Genomic DNA, 21,533 nt, shown 5'->3' with positions numbered 1-21,533 from the left:
CCCCTTATTCAAAGCACAGGTGGCTTCATGCACACAACTATCCTTTTTCAAACATGAGTGCCTATTTATGCTTGTGGTACAGATTTTAACACAAGCTTTTATTTTATGACTTCTCTCCTCAGGTCATAATAAATGCATTTTGAGGTTATCATACTTTAACAAATTTCGTAAGAAATAAAAAATAGTATCTCTATATAATTTCCTCCATCCAGGAAGCCAAGTTAATTTTGTGTGAAACATTTCTCCCCTTATAAAACTAGAAGGTAAGTATTTCAAAAGAGAATTTTATTTTAAATTGACTCTCCAGTCCTATAACTACCATGCTATTCTGGGACCCCAAAGAAAGAAATTGTAAATCAAGTTCTATAGAACTTCTTTGGTTTGTATTTAAACTAAGCATTTATGCAATTCCACAAAGAAAATCAGTGTTATATTTTTCTTAACATTCAACTTAAAACATTAGACATAATAAGCTGAATGGGGGAAAATCGTGATCAAATGCTAAACATGTAAACATGAAAATAAATCTCTTTTTAAAAATTCATTTAATTACGAGAAAATTGGCCAGAAAGTAGCGCAGTTCCAAACAAATCCTCTGTATAAACACAAGGGCTCATTTACCATCATCTTTTCATATTTATCTTTCAAATAACATTCTATCTATTAAACCAAGCCTTTACTGGCAAAAATTAGAATACACAGTTGTTTTTACTATTTAATATTCCATAAACAGAATTGGCTCTTGTTCCTGAAGTTATGATGGTGTCTGTCATTTTGCTTCAGAGAAACTCTAAAATTGTTCCCTTATGAGTATTTCAATTAGCTACTCCTCAAATCCAATACAAAAACAACAACAACAAAAACCCCACCGCTGCTTCACTGAAAGACTCCTGTCTCCCATTTCATTTTACCAGCCCAAGTACAAATTCGGAGAAAAGCTTCTTAAGTCCTGCAGTTTCAAATTCCTTTTGTAACTCATCCAACGATGAATACTCTTTGACTTCAAATGCCAGAAACCTGCATTACACAAGAGAAACTCATGAATATGCTTAGATTTGTCAGAGTATAATTATCGATTCAGTTGCTTTTCCATCTGCAATAGTCCTAAATTATACCTTTTGTGTTCTGTCTGTACTTTTGTTTCAAACAGTACACTAATCATTTTCTCTTTGCATTTCTTTCCACTTGAGTCCACATCTACTTTGGAGGTTTTCTGAAGAATCAGGTACTCCTAAAGGATAATGCAGTACGTTAAAAACATACCTTACTCTGAATTTCAAAGTCCTAGTTTTACAGGAGCCATAAACCTGCCGGCTTACTTTCATGCTTACAGAGTACTTACTTGCTTTCCGAACCAAGCAGCGAGAGTCACAGTGTCTTTACATCCTTGGATGCATAACGTACTGGCGAGTGCTGAAGTAAAAGGAGGATGTAAATGAACTACATAGGCTTAAATCTAGACTGGGCAGCCTGCTAGGTCTGATCCTGGCACTCGTGACAACAACCCTCTGGGCCTCAGTAACCTACTCCACAAAATGGTGCTCATAACAACACCTACCTTACGGGGCAGCTGTGAGGATTAAATGGGTTAATACACGTAAAAGCACTGAGAGGGGCGCCTGGCACACGGTGCTTAACACAGCACCAGCGGCTGTCATTACTGTTACCACTTCAAGGCCTGAATGAAATTAAGAGGTGCACAGCACCTAACGCCCCAAATTGATGCCGTCTATAAATATGTAACTAATTCTCCTGATACACAACCATAAAAACTGAAGAGATATTTACGTTAAACGACATTTCAGGGACAGCTAATAAAAAAGAAAGAACTCTTTAAAAAGTACTCTGCAGTAGCAGAGCTCCAGCCATACGATTAAATGCATGGTAATTAATTGATGGATCCAATCTGAGCAACAACATCTGAAAATCAGCCGCCCTGAGCCTGATGCGCCTGAGCTGGCTTAAAGAAAAAGCCGAGGCTTTTGGGGAAATATGAGCAAGGAAATTAATTTGTATTCACTTTGCCAGCCAGTATTTTACCCAAAAGGATCAAGTTTTGTACATATACTATAAATCACCTTAAAATATGTGGCTCCTTGGCCAGACCCCAGCCCAGGATCTATATAAATCTGAATTACTTGTTGTGCCTGTATGCTATAACCTAGCACTACTCTGGTTAGCTGAAGCTACTTACCAGCAAGTTTTGTGATGAGAGCCCATCGTGAAAAAGCTAGGTAGTTACCCTACAAATCTGTAAAATGATACGTTGTGCAAGATAAATCCATAAATCTGTTTTAAATAAATTCCACTGTAATTATTGCTGACCCACCCCACCTGGAAGCATAAAAACCTATTGGGTTATTTGTAGCTCTTTTAAGATTTAAAATGCAATAAGCAGCTTGTCTTGTCTGGTCCCACACAGGTTAGTTGAGTTTAGAATGAGAACTTGAAACACGGGAGGAAGATGATGACTTTGAAAGCAGCTGCTGAGACAAGTCAGGTGGAAAGCGAAAGTTAGGGAGGAGGTGACAAGCTGACAGCGCTAACGACTCTCCTTCCACTCACGCTGAATCCTGGTTAGCAGGGACCAGCTCCTCTTTCCAGGTACTGCACACACCAATTCAAGTGTCAGAACGAATCTTTAAATGCCAAAAAGTTAAGATTTTTGCAGACTACTCACAAATACACACTTTGCTGTGCTTAAGAAAAGAAACAAAATATGCCCAAACTTTTAGGGCAAATTTATATAAAGTTTAGGCTCAACGCTAATTACAGAAACAAACACTCATGCACTGCAGAGATTTTTTTTAATAACCTATCACTCTCAGTAAGCGGCATGACTTTTAAAACATAATCTTCTACGTATTCTTTGCAAGTCTGTAGTTTTAAGTAGAAGTTAAAGATATTCTTTAAGAAGAAAAATAACGATCCATTAACATGTTAAGAGTGAAAGCAAAAACATCTTAATGATTAATCGGTCTCACTGTTATAAAACACATTTATACATTAGACACACCACGTCAGCAGAAAATGGCCAAATTCATATTCAACATTAAACTGTTGGCACCTTGATGTTGTTTCTGTCTCCTTGCAGTAAAATCAGTATTAGTTTACCCATGAACATCAGTCTTCCTGTCAGCCTTAAATCGGAAGCCCACTTCTCCACAGTCTTGACATATTTAGTCTTTGCTCTCATGTGATCTAAATGCAAAAGAGTTATCCACAATCCATCATCCGCAGTCGTGCTGACTGTGGAAGTACACTTTTCGCTGCCACTTCCAGTTTCGGTTTGCTTAAGGACGTGCCTGAGATTTTGTTGAATCCAGAGGACTAGTTCATGAACCATAGGTTCCGACAAAAGGCTCTCTGCTTGCTCGAGTAACTTCTCTTTCACAGTCAGGCACTGGGCCCTGGTCAGGTGTTCGGAGTTAACCACGACACCAGGTAGACACGATGGGTAATTGACCGGTAAATGGAACACCAATTGTAAGGATATATCCGCATCCATAAATCCTTCGGCTTTTGCGAGAATTCTGAACACAGTCCCATCTGTCTCTGGAAGGCATCCAAAAATAATGATTAGCTGTGCCTAATGCAATTTGAATGGAACACTAACAAGTTAAAATTTTTGTTTCAAGTGTTGATTTATTGTTCATGTGAAAACTCATTTCTTTAATGAAGAGACACATCATACTCAGAAAGCAACAGTTTACAGATTATTTCCTTCAGCCATACATACATATCCACAGATTCATGCAGACCAGCACCCAGGATTTCACTGGCATTTACAATTGCTATTAACCCATTTTTATTAAGTTTACCAGAAAGGTTTCTCAGCACATGGTTTTTTTCCTACCCAGACTTAGTTGATAATTCTGAAAATTCCTAATAAACTCATATGAACATTCAAAAAAACAGTATCGTGTATATGTAAAATCAGTAATTAGTTTAAAAGTTATACACGAAATCCAGTGAAAGTCATTTTGCAGTAAGTCCAAGTCACAGCAGACACTGGATCCCGCGTGGCTGTAGGGGTGCAGAGGGCGTGATGACTGTGCACGACTCGGGAACTGCCTGGACCTGCTCTTCTCTCACTTCACATACATTAGGATCGGGCGTAACACGAGGGCGGCGAGAAGAGCTAAACCTGGGCGGACACCAAGTCAGCCGTTTATGGCCCCCAAGGAGGAGGGGAAAGCACACCGAGGAAAGAGATGAAACACCCCGCTCTCTTTCAGATTTGCTCCACTTCACCCCCCTGATGTGTTCCACACCACTTCACCCCACTTTTCAAAAGCTGATAAAACGTCAGGCCGATTCATTCTGCAGGGGGCAGGAGCACGCGGATCAGAAGAGCAGAGGAGGAGAGAACTGGGCGCAGACGAGGCTCTTTGAAGCGAACCTGCCTCGTCGGCCCCGCTCCTTCCCCCACAGCCCGCGCTTCATTCTGCCTCACAAGACAGGCAGTCAAATCGTTCTCATTTTCATACCCGGACTGCTGCTCACCAGCCTCAACAATGGAAACCTGAATGCCTCCCCATTTTAAAGAACCTAACAGAACATTAAAATGACTCTCTAGCCATCCGATTCCACTTACATAAAAAGCGGTTGCTACAGACATTGATTCGTACCGGGCCAAACACATCTGTTATACAGGGTTTTTCTTTAATAGAAACTTCAGTACCAGCTGCACAGCACTGCTATTTTAGGACACCACCCTGAAACCCAGGCAGTAACCATTCTAAAGATCATACTAAAATGCTATAACTTAAATTTGTATTATGTAAGTAAAACGTGTGTGCATAAAGATCGTCCAACCCTAACTTAGTACATTCCTCTAAAACCCAACACCGTTTCCTCAAAACCCTTCTTTCTTCCATCTTTTTACTTATACTTTTTAAAAAATATTTTATTATTAAAGTAGGCGCCCTATATGTCAGTTAGATCAGTACGTTTCACTAGGTGAAACAGGCATTATAAACGGACCTAGAGGCAATGTACGCACACGAGGCTAAATAAACCCTCCAGAAATCACGGAGGGGGCCCACCTTCCCTCTCAAGGAGGAGGCATGACTTAAAGCTCTTCATTCATCCATCATTCAACAAGTGTTCACTGAGCACCCACGGGCCCAAGGCACTGTACCAGTCTGTGAGAGGAAACAGTGGGAAGGACTCATAGCCCTTAGCCTTAACTCAACCCAGTTTCATAACATCAGACAGTGGACAGAGCCAAAGTGGTCTTCCTCACCTTCTCTACACCCAAAAATGTCTTTACTTACAAACATATCTTCATATAATTTCTATAAACCTGTATATATTTTTTAATCTCCATGGAGATTACTCTTCATGGGAGTGGCATTTCTGAATATCTTTTGACCAAGGAAACTGACAGCTTTGGTCAAGGGCATGTGCATGATGGACAGCCTTTGAAGCCAATGTGCTGCTCCCTGCAGGCCGGGGAAGATTCGCTTCCAGACCAGAATAATAAAGATAACATGATCAAGACAAAGGTTGGGCAGGATTGCTAACGGCTCCCTTATAAAACTGGGGGCTCCGTGTTCCTCAGCTGTAACAAAGACCCCCAGTGTGTCCTCGTGGCCCCATGGGACTTGGGGGACAAGGGGAAGCAACATGAGCATGAAGTGGATGCTGCCTGTGGTGCAGTGAGTAATACACTGGCGAAGTCCACCAGGGCTCACTGTGTCCCGACAGAAGTGCGCCAGCCCTCGCGGTGGTCAGGAACGCCTGACCACCTGACAGTACGTTCGTTCTCCCCAGCGTTTCACTCTCCTTTTCACTCTTCTCTCTGAGAAGGAAGTGTCTTCCTCCCTTTCACGGCAAACCCCACCACCTCTCAGACATGGCTCCAAACTTGATCACTTCTCCTGTGCCTGCATTTTCCACCACTTCCTCTAATGTTTGCTTCCTTCTGCTTATAAAATATTTACCTTCTCCTTGCTTCAAAATAAAAAATTCAGTGCCACTAATTCTCTTAGGCTACAGATCTTTCTCTGTCCTTTCATTTCCAATCTTCTTGAGCTCTCATTTTCACCCCTGCCTAGCTACCGGTACCGAGGCTTCTACCATCACTTCTCCCGGAAGCTCCTTTCCCAGACTCTGCCAGTGGGCTCCCAGCCACCGCCATGCTGGAAGGTAACCAGCAGGCCCGGGGTGCCGGGACGCCGCACTCCCTAGGAAGGCCTGTCCTCAGGTCGCTGGCTGGCTCCCGAGAAGTGAGCGATGAGCCCATGGGATATTCTGCCTGATGGGAGTGTCTCTTGTGTGGCTGTGGCCTTGGGCAACAGGGCACCGATTTGATTGAGCAGTACATGCTAGCAGCAGGTAACTCTCACTCTGGCTGGAGTCTGAGCAGCTGAGGTCAGCCATGCAGGCAGAATGCCACTGTGACTGCCTCCCAACTCGCCCTCTCCACACCCAGGCTCAGGGGAGCGCCCCCCGTTGGCGACACCTGTCACGTGCTGCCACACGTTGCCGAGAGAACTGCGCACGTTTGTGTGACTCCTGAGAGCTCACCCTGCTTTCTCCTGGGCCTCAGTCCAGGCACCCTTCCTCTCTGCTGACTTTACCTGTCCTTTTGCTGTAATAAACTGTAGCCATGAGTACACCAGCTTTGCTGAGTCCTGTGAGTCTTTCTAGCCTGAGGGGGCCTGGGACCCCGATCCAGCCACGTTCGATGGCCTTTATCCTGCCCTACCTTTCCACGGCATCTGGACCTACTGCGCCAATCTCCTTCTCAAAATCCTCTCCTCCCTCCCCTCCCAGACGCCACACTGTCCTGCTTCTTTCCCTGCACCTCTGATCTTTCCTTTGCTGCTCCATCTCCTTTTCCTCACCTCCTAGGGCATCCTTTAAAGTACAACCCCATGAACTACTTTCACGGTCCAGTCACCCAGGCTTAAATTCTTAAAGCCACCTCGGCCTCTTTTTTCCCCCATTACTTCACACTTAACATTCAATTGCCAAAGTCCCACAACAAGTTCTCTAGAATTTCTCTCCTTTTCATTCATACTATCACCACCCTAATGCAAGCCTTTCTGTGGTTTCTGCAAAAGTGGGTTCCTCACTGCCAGCCCATCTCTCCCTAAACCAAATTACCCCATGCCACTCTCCCGGACTGAGAAACGAATTACAGACTCCTCCACCCAACGCCGAGAGCCAGCCTTCCACCCCAGCGTCCTCTCTCCTTACTTCAGCTAACCCATTTCTTGCTACGTCCTGAACACAGTCTCTGGTTTCCCATCTCTGGGCCTTGCTCCTCCTATCCCAGCTCCCAGAAAGGTCCTTAACTCTCCGCTTTCTGCCACTTTCTTGTTCAACCACCAAACTGCTCTCTAAAGCCTGTCTTATGAGTTCCATGGTACTCTGAATTTATTGTGGTGTTTTCATACCCAGAATTATTATGGTCAAACCAATTAACTATTTTCTTCACCACAGGAATATCTCAGTTTTCTTTTTAGACAACAACCAAGAAATAGTTTTATAATTTGTAAAAAAAAAAAAAAAAAAAAAACAACTTTAAAGTTTTACAGTCACGCAGCTCTGAGCACTACGCCACTAGCTTGTAGTCATGGTCTCCCGGGTGAAGACGTCCCTGGTTCCTGTGGTAGGCCAAAAATTGGCCCAAAGATGCCTCCGTCCTCATCCCCAGAACTCGTCAATGTGTTCATTCACATGGCAAAAGGGCCTCTGCGGATGTCACCAAGTTAAGGATCCAGTGGACTCTAAATATAACCCCGAGTGCCCTTACGAGAGGCAGGGGAAGAGGTTACCATAGAAGAAGGCAATGTAATCACAGATTCTGTGCTGCTGGCTTTGACTATGGAGAATGGGCCACGGGCCAAGGAGGATAAAGAACGGAGCTCTCCAAGCTAGAAAAGGCACAGAAAGGGACTCTCCCCTGGAGCCCCCAGAAGGGGGGCAGCCCTGCTGACTACTTGACTGCAGCCCTGTGAACCTGATTTCAGACTTCTGACCTCCAGGACCGTAAGAGAATAAATATGCATTGTTTTAACACAACACATTTGTGGTTAGGTGTTACAGCAGCCGCAGGAAACTAACAGTACCTGTGCCCAGAAGCAAGCGTTTCCCTCAAGCAAGACTCCCCTCTGGTCAGAACCCTGAAACCCACCGCGTTCCCCAGCCTCTGCCATACACACACTCAGCTGCTCCGCCCAGTGCGGGGACAGAGACAGGCAGTCCAGGGAGAAAGTCCTGAAAGGCCACTGAGCTGGCCGTTCAAATCCTTACCAACTTCCTCTCTTACTCATTTTCTGGTCCTAGTCAGCAAATAGACAAGCAATGGGAGAAAATTCTGACTTTTGCCTCAGAAAACTGTGAAATTATGTTATATACTTAGAAGAAAAACTGCTTCAATTCTATCAAAAATTGGGAAGGATTAATAGTCTTCCTAATTGGTCTTCTGTGTGACTCCTTGCATGTCTGCACACACACACACACACACACACACACACACACACACACACGCAGGAGTTGCAAGCTGAAATTACACAAAATGATGCTATCTCTGTAAGAAAATGAAAAGCCCATAACATACCCTATTTTACTAATATTTAATGTGGTAATAAAATTACAGATTCTTTTAAAACTCATTTTCTCCCTATAACTCTAGTAGTTTATCTATTACTCTTCCATTTCTCATCTGCCTTGGTTTGTCCATGCAATTAAACTGGCTCTTTTTTGCTTCAGAATTTTTCATGTAACTACATGCACTGTCAGTCTGATTTCGGTAGTTTTTTTTTGTTGTTTTTTTTTTTTCATAAAAAAGAAAACAAGGTTGTCCCTATCTGCTTTAAGATTATTAACAGCTTAGAATCAGATTGATGAACAGAAAAATAATGGCGCTCTACATCTAGTGCTAATCTCTGGCCTCCCCTGGCCCCGCAAAACTCCAGTTATTAAGTTTAACTCACAAACTTACTCTCAAAAATCATCTACACCGTAGAAAACCTATGTCTGCCCCAGAAAACCAAAATTTTCATAAGTTCCAAGACTATTTTCATCTATTCTAAAAGACCCTTCCAAAAGATGTAAGTCTTACCTCTGGCTGAAGTTCACCCGCATAACCCCTAGCTTGGGCTTGTTTTCTGTAGAAGTCATGCTGCCTTAATACAGTACAGCAATTTCATAACCGAAATAGGGGTATCAAACTTTATTCTTCCTCACAAGCACATGAAAGACATTATGCTCCTAACCACACTCCAAACAACAGAAATTCAAACAGGAGAAACTGAACTGAACTCCAAAGTCCACACTAATGTTATTTTTTAAGAATTCACCCTACTCCATAATTACACACAACAGAAACTCAATAAATGCCATCCAATAACAGAAAACGGTGGAAAATGTAAAGAAAACGTAGGAGAATGAGTTCTTCAAGATTTATTTTGAGCCCATTAAGACATTATTAAATACCATACACAATTGACTTGCCCTATACTTGCTTTTATTTTATTTTTTTGCAGTCTCTCTATGTCCCCTTAGGGTAAGACTTTGCTCAGAAAAGCACTCAAAAGCCCTCAGCACCCTCTCTTACTTCACTGCACAGGATTTTCTTTCGTCTTACTCCCAGGCAGCTCCCCACAAGTACGCATCCACCAGTGCCTCTTTTCATGTTACAGCTGGAGTTTTATATACGTTTAAAGTGTGGTTACAGGGGAAAAAAAACTAAAAATAAGTGAAGCTAAAAGTGGCAATCCCATCCTTTAGAAGAGAAGTTCAAGGCTGAATTGGTTTTAGTGGTGACCTCAGTGCCGACAAGCAGCAGGAAACAGGGCTGAGCAGATTTAGAGAGGTCAGTGGGTGACAGTCACGATGCATTTTGCAAGAGGGCCCAATCCAATCTGAACATCAGTGTTAGCAGAATACAAAAATTCACTCTGAAGCTACTGGACAAGCATATTTTATGAATTGAGTCTTGTGACAGCTCCCATTTTACAACTTTTTGATCTGTAAGATGATTTTCAGAAACACAACTTCATGTATAATGAGCACGGACTATGGGAATATCACCTCTGTGACCCTCAATTACCTCATCAGGACCATGAAGATTTGTAACAATACCAACCCGACCTGTCTCACAGGTGCACACCCACAGGCGTGCACACACTGCCCTTCGGAGCTCTTCTGAACAAGCTGGGTCACACCCGTCTCTGCTCGGGGTGCCCCTGCTCTCTCTTCCCGGACTAGTGTTATCCCTGCTCTAAGAACTGTCCTGAGACAGCAGCCTCATCTCTACCAAGGCCCCCGATGCAGCGCGAGGGTCCGTACACTCTGGGGCCGGGTGGTTCCTTAACCAGCCTGAGCCTTGGTTACTTTCTCTGTAAAATAAAGTTAAGAATACCCCTCATCAAATTAAACATACGTAAAACATTCAGAACGATGCTTGGCATGGAGAAAGCACTATGTTAGTGTCAGCTGCTCTTACTACTGTATTCCTGTTTATCATTACCTTTTATGCCCAAGAATTATTACTGAGTAATGTGTTCCTAGCATGAACCTCTATACCTAGGCTGGATTTTATTTATATAACATTCAAATAAAATACTGGAAAGAAAAAAAAAAGAATACCCCTCACCAAGTAAGACGCATTTAAAGTATCAGGTACACGGCAGGTGACCCCGTTATTATGCCTGGCACCTCGCCTGGCTGCACTGCACAGGGAGAAACCAAATACCCCTGACCTGTCTACCCACAGCCCTCGGCTAGACAGGAGTGGGCGCTTACATAATTTGCAGCCGTACTAGATAGTTACACCTGATGCCTCTTACTATGAGCTTACTACAAACCATCGCAAAGAGACCACAATGTCCATATGTCCCCTGAAATTCTCAGCATAAATTAGTCCAGCTAAACTGAATCCAACTATTCAGACTCTTCAATCTAACGGCCTTACCAGATGACCTTTGATTTGGCAGCCTGAGCCTTCTCATACCAGAAGTGCAATCCTACCCAGTGTGAACCTGATTCCAGTGGTAACGACGTGAAACGTATCTGGGGGGTGGGGATACGCCAGGAAGGAACTGATGGTGTTCAGAATGTTCTGGTGTTAAGCTTATATCCTCCAACCCTAGCTGACAGTGACCATGAGAGTGGTGGCCAGCAGCCCCCTGTCTGTTTACTGTGGTCTGTTAAAGTCCTTACCTTACCCTTATCTCCCAGTTGCGAGAATCAAACATCCCTACTTCAATCCCTGAACTGTTCTAGTCTCCAATGAGCCTTCCAGCAATAAAATGTCCTCAGTTGTTACACTGAATTCTTTTATAACTCAATTACTTATTGATGCCAGAAGACTGAGTTAAATTAATTAGGAGGCATGGCTTGAAAGTCATGCTCAATTTAACAGCAGATAAAGGGTCTACAGTGTTCTTCATATTAAGAAACTGCTTTCTTTCTATGCTTCCTTTTTTGGGTTTTCTCTGACCCATCAGCAGTGTCATATGCTCAGCCGTGTACTAGTGACCCAGACCACTACCACTCCATCCTCTTTCAGGTGTAATGAGAAATCATAGGTTCATTTTTCCAGGATATTCCCAGATGAGCCATAATAAAGGAATTTAAGAAAACTGATGATCTCTTCAAACAGCCTGCCTCCGGCAGAAGTAATTAGCAATAAAGAGAGCAGCGGAGACAGCAAGTAAGACGATGAAGAATTACAAATGCTATCCAATCAGTAGATGGGTCACAAGAAAACACTCAAAGTGGGTAAATCCTTTCACATGGAGTTTGAACAATTGTTTCAGAAAGCTACGAGACAGGCTAGGCACTAAAAGCAAAGCAGCTCCACTACAAGAGCTGGCTCACAAGGCCCAGAACATAACCATGCTCAGTGAACGTGTGCAGACGGCTGATCAAGAAAGAATACATGAAAAGGAGCCAACTCCTGCTCCGTGTGTGAATTAACACTCCACATGGATATCAGGAACAGATCCTAACCCTTGATGGCTTTCTCACAACACCCAGCACATTTTAGACTACCTCTTAAAGGTTAACCAATTTATAGTCAGATAACTTTAGTAGTAGCTGAAACATAATTGACGTTTAAATCTCATGCCAAAAAATTTACATAATGTATTTGAAAGCTAAGTGAAAATTGAAAATTATCTGCATCACTGCACTTTTTCATAAACTGCAGTTTTGGCTTTTATTTAACAGAAGCCACAGACAGGGAGAGAATAAGTTTTAACTATCATCAAAATACGGCCGGAAGAACCTTTCTAGACTGTAAGCTCCTAGAGGACAAGGGTGATGTCTATGAAACCCTGTCAACGTTTCCGGGGAATAAATAAATGTGAGTTGAATAATTAATGCGCCCCCAAGACACCTTTCAGCAGACTAGAAAAGGCGTAAGAGAAGCAGTCAACTTGGAAACGTAACTGAGAAAGAATTCTGAGCTTTGGTCGAAATCAAAAAATTCATTCAACAAACATACTGAATAGCTACCACGTGCCTGGCACTGCCCTAGGCGCCTGTAGTTTTGTGACTGCGAAATAAACAGGGTCCCTGCCCTCATGCAACTTGAGACAACCAAGTTAAAACTGTGGTGGGTGCTCTGGAGGACAACGTGAATGGTGCTTACGAAGGACTTAACGCAGCTTGGGGAAGCTGGCTTTAAAGCGGGGGTGTCAGGACAGGCCTCTCTTTAGGGAGAGATGAAGACTGAGTGCAGGGTGGCCAGGGAGGGCATGGGGGAGTGCCCTCCAGGCGGGCACGGCTGGTTCGCAGGGCTGGGCGGCCGGCGAGTGGGGGGCGAGGGTTGTGGGCACGAGCGAGCGGGGGACAGGGCGCAGGGGGCAGGGGCAGGGGCGGCCCGCACGAGCCTGGACGGCAAGCTGTCGGTCTGCTGCCGAGTAGCGAGCAGGGGCGCGGCGCTCCCCACGCGTCAGGGGCCGCCTCCTTCACACGCCCAGTCCCGGCGCGTGTCATTCCGTCATTCAGCCAGCCGGGCCGCCAGGGGTGGGCCCGGGGCAGGGAGCCCAGCCTCCGCGGTGGGCAGGAGAGGGCGCCCGGCCCCTCCGCGCGGGGGTAGTCACCTGAGCGACTCAGCACTTCCCACTCGTCGGGCCCGCAGAAAATCGCGGCCAGGGCTGAGAGCTCCTCCTGCACCGGCTCCGCCATCGTTGCACCGCCCCTTCCGCCGGCTCGGCACCGCCCCTTCCGCCGCCGCCGCCGCCGCCGCCGCCGCTCCCGGCCCAGAGCAGCGCGCCCGGGCGGCCACCGGGGGGCGCTTCGCGTCTCCACAGCGCGCGGAGGGCAGGAGAGCCCGTCAAGTCCCGCCCACCAGCTCCTGCTCGCTAACTCCAGACGGTGGGCTCAGCCCCTTCGGGGAGACTCTTCTCCGAGGGCGAAGGCCCCGTGGTCCCGGCAGGGTGTCTGCTCGAGGCCACCACGCAGCTCCCCTGCTGCCTTCCTGACAGGGACGCCTCCCCGCAGAGCCCGGGATTCTGGGACTGCAGCCCACGCCTTGAGGGCGCGCCGTTCCCGCCCAGACTTGGCCTTGAAAGGGTCTTGGAGGTTAGGAAGAGACAACAGGCAGCCAAGTGGCCAGAAGACGTTAGCCCTTGTCTGGCTCAGAACTGACCCAGGTGTTGGGGACACTGTAGCTAACGGAGCAGTCGAGATTCTCCGCCCTCGGAAAACGTCCGGGCGGTGACAAGTTCCAGATGCTGAGCTGTGACTGGCTCTGGGACTCTGGACCTGGACCAGATTCCTGGGACCCCTTCCTCTTAACGGATGCAGAAGGGGAAGGTCCGGCCTGTCCGCCCTGACATTCTTGAGGGAGCTATGCACCAGGGTGCTGGGCAGCATCCTAACGTTCCCGTTTGTCTCCAGCCTTCACAGGGGACAACCCTGAAGACATCGACGGGCCTTTGGGGGTACAATCAAGTGTATAAATGCAGCAAACGCTAGCCCTTCAATATTACTTATTTTGTGATATTCGGTGCAAACAAAACAATGTAATTCTTGAAACATAGTAAAGAAATGATCACCCCTGAACTCAGCGCTTAAAATTTAAAAATTTGAGGAATACCAACAGAGTGACAGGATTATCAGTCCATTCTGTTTCAGCTTTGAGTTCGTGAACAAGGTTGCAATGATTGTGTGATAGTTCTGTCAGTCAGCATGTTTGATGTGTCTGATTTGTCCTTTTGTTTTTAAAATCACAGTTCAAAATTTTGCAGCCCCCAAAAGTAGCTGGTCTAGCTCATGGAGGTCCCACAACTTTTGTTTGTATTGGAGATAACATTTTGTGAGATAAATCAGGGAAGTCAGATGGCTACACAGTGACTTCTGTCATTGACCTACAGAAGTCAGAACAAATGGGGCTGATTTTAAGACTGAATTCAAATTACCATCATCACCATCATCCCCACTGCTGCTAAAAAGTGGTTTTAAAAAGGAAAAGATACTGGCTTCCAAGACCAGAAAGGAAATCTAACAAGATAAGCTGCAGGAGAAATGCTTTTCAGAGGATTCCACGGGATTTCAGTGACCCCAAGTAATTAAGGGCACTGCTGTGTACATAATTGAAAAGACAAAGGTTTATTTAAACGCATAATTATCTCTGACGTGGCCAATTTGTTTAAAAATAATGCTAATTATTCCTTTGAGTTATTTCCAAAATAGCAGTTCAGTAGGTTCATAATTAGCTGCTAAAGAATTTGGTGAACAAAAAGAATAAATTTTTCATTTAAAATATCATTAAGTTCTGTTTGATTTTAGCTTGAGGTCCAATGTTAGTATTAAAAGTGATAAGAAAATAGTAATTTAGTTATCTGACTTATTTATTAAAGATACTCTACAAAAAATCAAATAGTTCATATATTAGTTTTAATTTCCCAAATTCAATATATGACTGAAACAGTGTGAACAGTAAGACTACAACTGTCAGAAATGTTAGGAGGCAGTCCCTGAAGCCTGCTGTCAGCAAGGTGTCCATGAAATTGATGTAAGAGTGCATTAATCTATTTAAAATGTTCTTGTCAATAGATTTCTTCTTTGCTCTTCCTTTCTTCCTTGATTTCTTAACCCACTTTTCAGACTCCATTTAGCATGTTTAAATAAGAAAGAAGTCGATGTGAATGTCTTTTAAATTGACACTATCCTAAGGCCCTGAAGCTCCATGAATAAGTTTCTGCTCTGACATTTGGAAGTAATCATCACAGAGAAAGCATAATGTCAGCTTGATATTTCTCACACTATGAAAATATCACTACATGTCAAATATCTAAAGCCTACCTTAATGCAATAAATGTTCTTGTATTCACAAGCTACTGAAAATTCTAAATATTTAAATGTGGATGAATGTCTAGTCAGAGCACGGGTCCCCTTCTCTCTCTCCACTCCCCTGCCCCGAGCAGTGCACGGTTTCCTAGAACGGTGTCATTTATACCTGCAGCTTTTCTAAATAGTTGCTTTTCCAAGGCCAAAGGAGCAGCTTTCAATCTCTCACCTCCAGTTAAAACCACTAACCTGGGAGATAGTTCTTTTAACTTATTGGGGAAACACTTCTACTCACTTTATCATAAGTAGTATGTAGACAGATACAGATCAACTCTGTGTCTGAAATTTTAGGTCAGACATCATAGAATTGGGCATAGAAGCGAGAACATACAATTTTAAGAGCATTAAGAGAAGTTAAGTGTTAGCATTGTGTCAAAAAAGCTGAGAATCCTAATTCTGAAGTGAGAGGGGCTGGCGATAAGGAAAATGATCGTATTAACACTATGAGACAAGTAAAGATGCTTTCAAGAACCACTAAGAGTGCAGGACAAAAGAGGCATTAAATGCCAGCTTGCTAAATGAACCTGAACTCCAGTAAGCCGTGCTGCTGGTTTTGTGTTTGCTCACTTCATAAGTGTTCTCGGGCGCCGGCTGACCTTGGCCTGGCTCCGCAAGGTGAGCGTTAAAAGCAGCAAGCTCTTGCTTGCGTCGGTCCTCATGGGTCTACACAGGTAAACCCAACGCGCAACAGGTACCATTCTTTGATCACGCTGAGGCTACAGGAATTGTCACGTATCCTGTCATTTTCCTGGTGTGAAGGTCACTATCGTGGTACAGGTGGAGGCAACGGGGCGCTGGGTAGCGTGTCCCTCCCACAACTTCCCGGAGGAGAAACATGCTTAGGAACGTGGTGGGTTTCCAAAAGTATGTGAAGTCAGGGGTGCTGACTGGTCACAGTTCTTTTTGTTCTGTTACTGTATGTGGGTCACAGATTTATTTTTCACCCAGGTAACATAAATAAAATGTGTGAGAATTTGATACTGACTCTGCAGTCGTTATCATGTTGTGGAAAGATCTGCCTCTACCTTGTCCAAGTAATCCGTACTCCCTCCAAAAAAGTGGTTCATTCTGCCCGTGAGAAACGTGCTCAGTTCTCACCTACGAGTGACAGCAAAACAGTTCCAGCTTGCTTTGTGAGAAAACAGCCACATGGCCCAGGGCCACTGACATAAAAATCCAACGCCTTATCAGTGTTATAAAAACAAGTCTTCACTATCAGTAAAGTTTTAGAGATTTTCTGGTCAAAATAACACTCAACACTTAATTTTGGTTACTACTGTAAGTGGATTCTTTTTATTCATGGTATTTTTCCAGTGTGTGTCACTAGTCTAACCAGTTTTTATTACCTGAGAGGGCAGTTAGGGTCTGTGCGAATTTTATAAAAATCCTTTTCTCCAAACTCATAAAGAGATTATAAATGAGTAATGCCGCCATTGTGGCAAAATGGATTCTCAGTGATTGAAAATTGAAAAAGAGAGTATGTCAGAGAATCACAGTTGTGATTTCCTTAAGGGAAAAAGGAGTGAGGGTCCAACAGGCAGAAGATGCATTAGATTCAGACAGAGGAAGGGGAAAGGGGAGAGAGAAGGGGAGAAAAGGAGGAAGCGGGAGGGGCAAAGAGGGGAGACAGAAAGATGAACGCTTCAGAAGGTGATTGAGAAGGATGGTTTCTTAAACTTTTAGGTTTTTGGGGGGGGGGGTAGGTTTGTTAGTTAGTTAGTTAGTTTGTTTGTTTGTTTATAGTGGAGATACTGAAGATTGAACCCAGGACCTTGTGCATGCTGAACACATACTCTACCCTTGAGCTATACCCTCCCCACAAAAAGATGATTTTTATGAAGTGAAGGAAACCATGAGTTAGGAATTTGGCTTAGTTTCTAGAAGGAAATTGATTATCTGCTTTTTACACAACAGAGAGTCTTGAAACTTTATTCAGTAATAATAGGAGGTCTGAGGTTTGCTTCAAAATCATGCAGGAAGGGGGAAGAAGCTGGGGTGTGGATGGGGAAGTGGACCACAGGTTAATCACTGGAGAGGCAGAGTTGTGGGTACTGAAGGATTTGGCATTTTATTCTGTCTGCTTTTGTATATTTTATATTCTCTATAGTAAGTTAATTTGTAAAATGTTTTCAGTAGATAATATATCAGGGTATTTTAATTTTGCATAATCAATAAAGGGAAAATTAGGAGGGAAGAGAAAAGAAGAAAAGAACCAGGGCTAAGTAGAGAGAACAGAGTTGGTAAAAGACATTAAGAGAGAAGATGACGGGTTCTGAAGTGTTAAGTTTAGCAAGTGCATGACTGAGGGTTTGTTCAGGTAAGAAAAGCACAGAACTGAAAACTTCAGCGTCTTTAACAAGATACAGGTGGTTTTCTCTTAGATGCTCAAGTAGAGGGAGGCAGGCAGAGCCGTGGGGCTCCTCCGTGTAAGACTCCCAACCCCGTCTCTTCTGCGGCTCCGCTCTGCACATCCCAGGTCCCCAGGTTTGTGTGTGGTCCAGGGTGGCCACTGGAGCCCCAGCCACCAAGTCTACATGTGGTCAGGAGAGTGGGACTCAGGCACGCCCCGTCGGCTAGAATTTAGTCCCATGACTGCCCCCAGCTAAAAGGGGGACCAGGAAATAACATTTTTATTGTGGGAGGCCATGTACGCAGCTAAAAGAGGCATGAAGCACCATTGTTATTATCCCTTCCTTATTGTGGAGAGTGGGGGAACAGCACTGAGATGGCTGGCAGCTTCCACCACATCAAGCTGAGTTTTGGCCAAGAGACGAAGTCGTCACGTGACCATAATTCTGTAGAGATAATCCTTTCCGCGTCCTTCGACCCCCACCACCCCTTATGCTTCATTTCACTGTCCCATTTTATGTTTCTCATAAAATTTACCATAACCTGAAATCTCCTTGTCTGTTTGTTTACATGCATCTTGTGGTTGCCCCACAGAGAGAGCAGGGTCAGTCTCCCACCAGTCCCTCCAAACTGGTTCAGACGTCCAGAGTGAGGAGGACACACAGACATCGAGAGGGTCTGAGAGGGTTTGCTGCTCACAAGCTGAGGCTTTCCGGGAAGAGTCGGGCAATTCAAAATGGCCTGAATGAAGGCAGGGGTGAGTGGCTCTGGTGTTCATCTGGCTAAGAGGTGGGGCCAGGTTGGAGTTCTCCTCTGCACGATTGGGGTTTCTGTGGTCTGAACAAGGGAGGGAGTGCCAGACTTTCTTACTCACTTTCTCAGAGGCAGGACAGAAAGGAAAAGGGTGGGGTGGGCTTGAAAGCTGTGGACAGTCGAACATCAAAAACAGAGTCAGACATGCCTACTCTCTGTCTCCACTAGAATTCCAACTGCCACAAAGCCAGGGGTCCTGTCAGTCTTGTTCCTGTATCCTCCACATCTAAAACAGCAGCTGGCAAATTAGGAATTCAATAAACATTTGTTCATACAAATAAACTCACTGTAAAATTTATAAACTCTTCATACAGTGGCTCATTCACCAGGATTCTGGAGTGCTACTGTGTGCTGGTGACTTCATGAGGTCTCAGGCTGAGTAAGACACATGACTGCCCTCCTGGAGCTCTCAGTCCAGTCTGGGAGAGGCATCACCCTTCCCCGGGGATGGGTGATGAGTGTCCTGCAGGTGCATGGAGGGCCATCAGAGAAGGTCCCGGACGCCTGGCTTGGCCATTGTGTTAGAGGTTCTCCATCACAGGGTAAGAGGGGAGGAGGAAAGCTGCAGGAAAAGATGGCTGGAGATAGATCTCATAGATTTTATTCTTCAACAAGCATTTATTAAGCACCTTACTACGTGCAAAGTATTACACAGGGTCCCAGCAAATCTGTGGTTGTAGTGAAGTAAGGGAGATGGGTCTTAAAAGGTCATACACGTGGTAATGGGCAGCCTGTTGAAATCATGGGAGTAGACAAGATGGCCTGCTTGCATCTCAAGAATTTCACAATGATGGTGATGTATTTCCCAGCAATGGGAACAGAGAAGCACTGGTTTGTCAGTTTCTAACAATCTGGATCAAAACAACAGTCGCTTTGTGGTAGTGTCTCTGTATTTCCCTGTTGTTTTCACTTGTTCGTTTCATTCTGTGTTTAGTGAGGAGAAAAGTCAAGCTGAGAAAACAGAAAAAAATTTCTTCTGTAGCACTGTTACCACCTGGAAGGGTCTCTCTGTCTCTGTCTCTCTCTCCTTACAATAGAAAGACTCCCTAAGAATACAAGACTGGGCTAGAATATTTTGTTGTTGTTTCAGATAAAATCCTGCTATATTTATGTGATTCTTTTCTTTTTTCTTTTTTTATTTTCTTTCTTTATTTTTAATTGAAGTACAGTCAGTTTACAATGTTGTGTCAATTTCTGGTGCACAGCACAATGCTTCAGTCATACACATACATATATATATTCCTTTTCATACTCTTTTTCATTATAGGTTACTGCAAGGTTTTGAATAGAGTTCCCTGTGCTACACATAGAAATTTGTTGTTTATCTATTTTATACATAGTAGTTAGTATCTGCAAATCCTGAACTCCCAATTTATCCTCTCCCACCTCCTTCCCCCACTGGTAACCATAAGTTTGTCTTCTAGGTCTGTGAGTCTGTTTCTGTGTGTGATTCTTATTGCCCTTTGAAACACTGGTTGGCCAGACATTTCTTCACTGGTGGCTTTATTAGTTTTAAAAGGAGTGTTACATTCTAGGAGAAGCATAGCCAGGGTTCCTACCGTTGGGCTCATATCACCAAATACTGTGTCCTTAGCGCCTTCTCCTTTATCGTTAAATACTTTCCCACCTCTTTGTCTACTGAATTCTTGTCCATTCTTTGGGCCTGAATCCCACTCCTCCTTCTGAGTCTGATTGAGGACCCCTCCTTGCCTCCCCACCGTCTATCATATTTACATACTTGTCAGGCTGTATGGTAATCGCTCACGTGTCTGCAACCCCAGTAGAGTCTGACTTTCATGAGATGGGGAGGGTTTCTAGTCCACCTTTGGAAGTATCTCCAACTCCCAGCACAGTGACCTGCACACAAAAGACACTCAATATTTGTAGAATAAATAAAAAATGAGTGAATGCATGGTTGTAGTGTCAAAGTAAATAGACTGCGTTTTGTTTTTCTTGTCACCTCTACTCTGATTCCCACCAGATGTTACTCGCCCTCAAACATGTCGATACACATCAACATTAAGCAAACATGATGACCCATGGCCTTACCTGAGTCACATTAAGAGGTGTGAAGAAAGCACAAAGGGCAAAGGAAGCAGTGGGTTACTCCGAACAGAGAAAAGGAGAAGTGTATCGCCTCCTTCACAGTAACTTCTCACACGTGAGCAGCAGCCGTCCACAGTCACCACTTTACTTGACTATTTTGTAAACAAAGGAAAAATGAATTCTAAAGTAATTATTACAGCTAATGTACTATATAAAGTTTTGACATTACTGGACTAAGTCTGGAAATCACATGGTAGGTAAATCTATATAGTGTCTGTGTCCCAAACTGAAAGGGGACACCACCTGATACCTGATCCAGGCCGGCTAGAAATATATCATATTGCCACCTAGATGTGTGAGTAGGGCATGTATTTTATTTACTATTCAGGTTAATAGTAATCATTTCAAAAATCAAATAGTCACTTGAAGACAGAGTATTATATATAACAATGCAGCTGTTGTAATTAATTGGAAGTTACGAGAATCAGGTTTTCCATTGTGTAACTCATAATTACCTAAGAAGTTTCTTTTCTTTTCTCTTTTCATTTTCTGATACTTCAATATGTTGTTGACCCATGACTTAAGTTAAAAGATAGATTATGTTGAAAGGGACACGGGGAATGATTGGAGAGGGGCCCAGGGAACTTTTTGTCACAATAGAAACATTCTATTACTTGATTGGGGTGATTTTACTTGAGTTTATGCTATTTAACTTTAAGAACTATGAATTTACTTTATGCATAATATATCTCAATTTTTTTTAAAAAAAAGAGTATTGGGAAAAAAGAAAAGTTAGTAAGTTTATAATATTTTCATACATAAGATTTCTTTTTTTCTGAATTTGAGCGAAGTATACACTCAACTTGAAAATTGAAGGGAATTATTCTTTTTAAAAATCTTTAAGCCTTGCTGCTGCTTGGTTTTTATATATAACAACGAAGCCTGGCAAGAAAAAGCTGCAGGTTTCAAGTATCTTCAAATGGCACCAACTTGTCTCAGTGAGT

The 21,533-nt window shown here is 43.8% G+C and overlaps 1 protein-coding gene and 1 long non-coding RNA gene across 9 annotated transcripts; both read right to left on the bottom strand.

Annotated features, from left to right (window-relative positions):
- Nucleotides 1–361: 361 nt before the first annotated feature.
- RWDD3 (RWD domain containing 3) lies at nucleotides 362–13,554 on the bottom strand. Of its 8 annotated transcripts, XR_004322675.1 has the most exons (6): nucleotides 13,071–13,537; nucleotides 3,068–3,555; nucleotides 2,195–2,251; nucleotides 1,343–1,413; nucleotides 1,116–1,231; nucleotides 991–1,017 (listed from the first exon to the last, which is right to left on the bottom strand). XR_004322675.1 is itself a non-coding variant. In XM_032487143.1 (4 exons), exons 1-4 carry the CDS (start codon nucleotides 13,153–13,155, stop codon nucleotides 903–905), a joined length of 804 nt encoding a protein of 267 aa, XP_032343034.1. In that variant the 5' UTR covers nucleotides 13,156–13,517; the 3' UTR covers nucleotides 362–902. The 8 variants fall into 8 exon arrangements, 5 of the variants coding, with proteins under 5 accessions (XP_032343034.1, XP_032343038.1, XP_032343039.1 ...); XR_004322673.1 differs by lacking the exon at nucleotides 2,195–2,251 and having other exon boundaries at nucleotides 13,071–13,541; XR_004322674.1 differs by having other exon boundaries at nucleotides 1,343–2,251.
- Nucleotides 13,555–19,105: 5,551 nt separating this feature from the next.
- Nucleotides 19,106–21,266, bottom strand: LOC116666115. Its single transcript, XR_004322965.1, has 3 exons — nucleotides 20,533–21,266; nucleotides 20,222–20,340; nucleotides 19,106–19,434 (listed from the first exon to the last, which is right to left on the bottom strand). It is a non-coding gene; the product is annotated as an uncharacterized LOC116666115 (long non-coding RNA).
- Between the last annotated feature and the right edge of the window lie 267 nt (nucleotides 21,267–21,533).

Source organism: Camelus ferus, chromosome 9, assembly GCF_009834535.1.
Source record: "Camelus ferus isolate YT-003-E chromosome 9, BCGSAC_Cfer_1.0, whole genome shotgun sequence".
In the NCBI taxonomy this organism is placed as follows: domain Eukaryota; kingdom Metazoa; phylum Chordata; class Mammalia; order Artiodactyla; family Camelidae; genus Camelus; species Camelus ferus.
The sequence above is the reverse complement of the archived record's forward strand: the minus strand, read 5'-3'. Positions and strand labels throughout refer to the sequence as shown.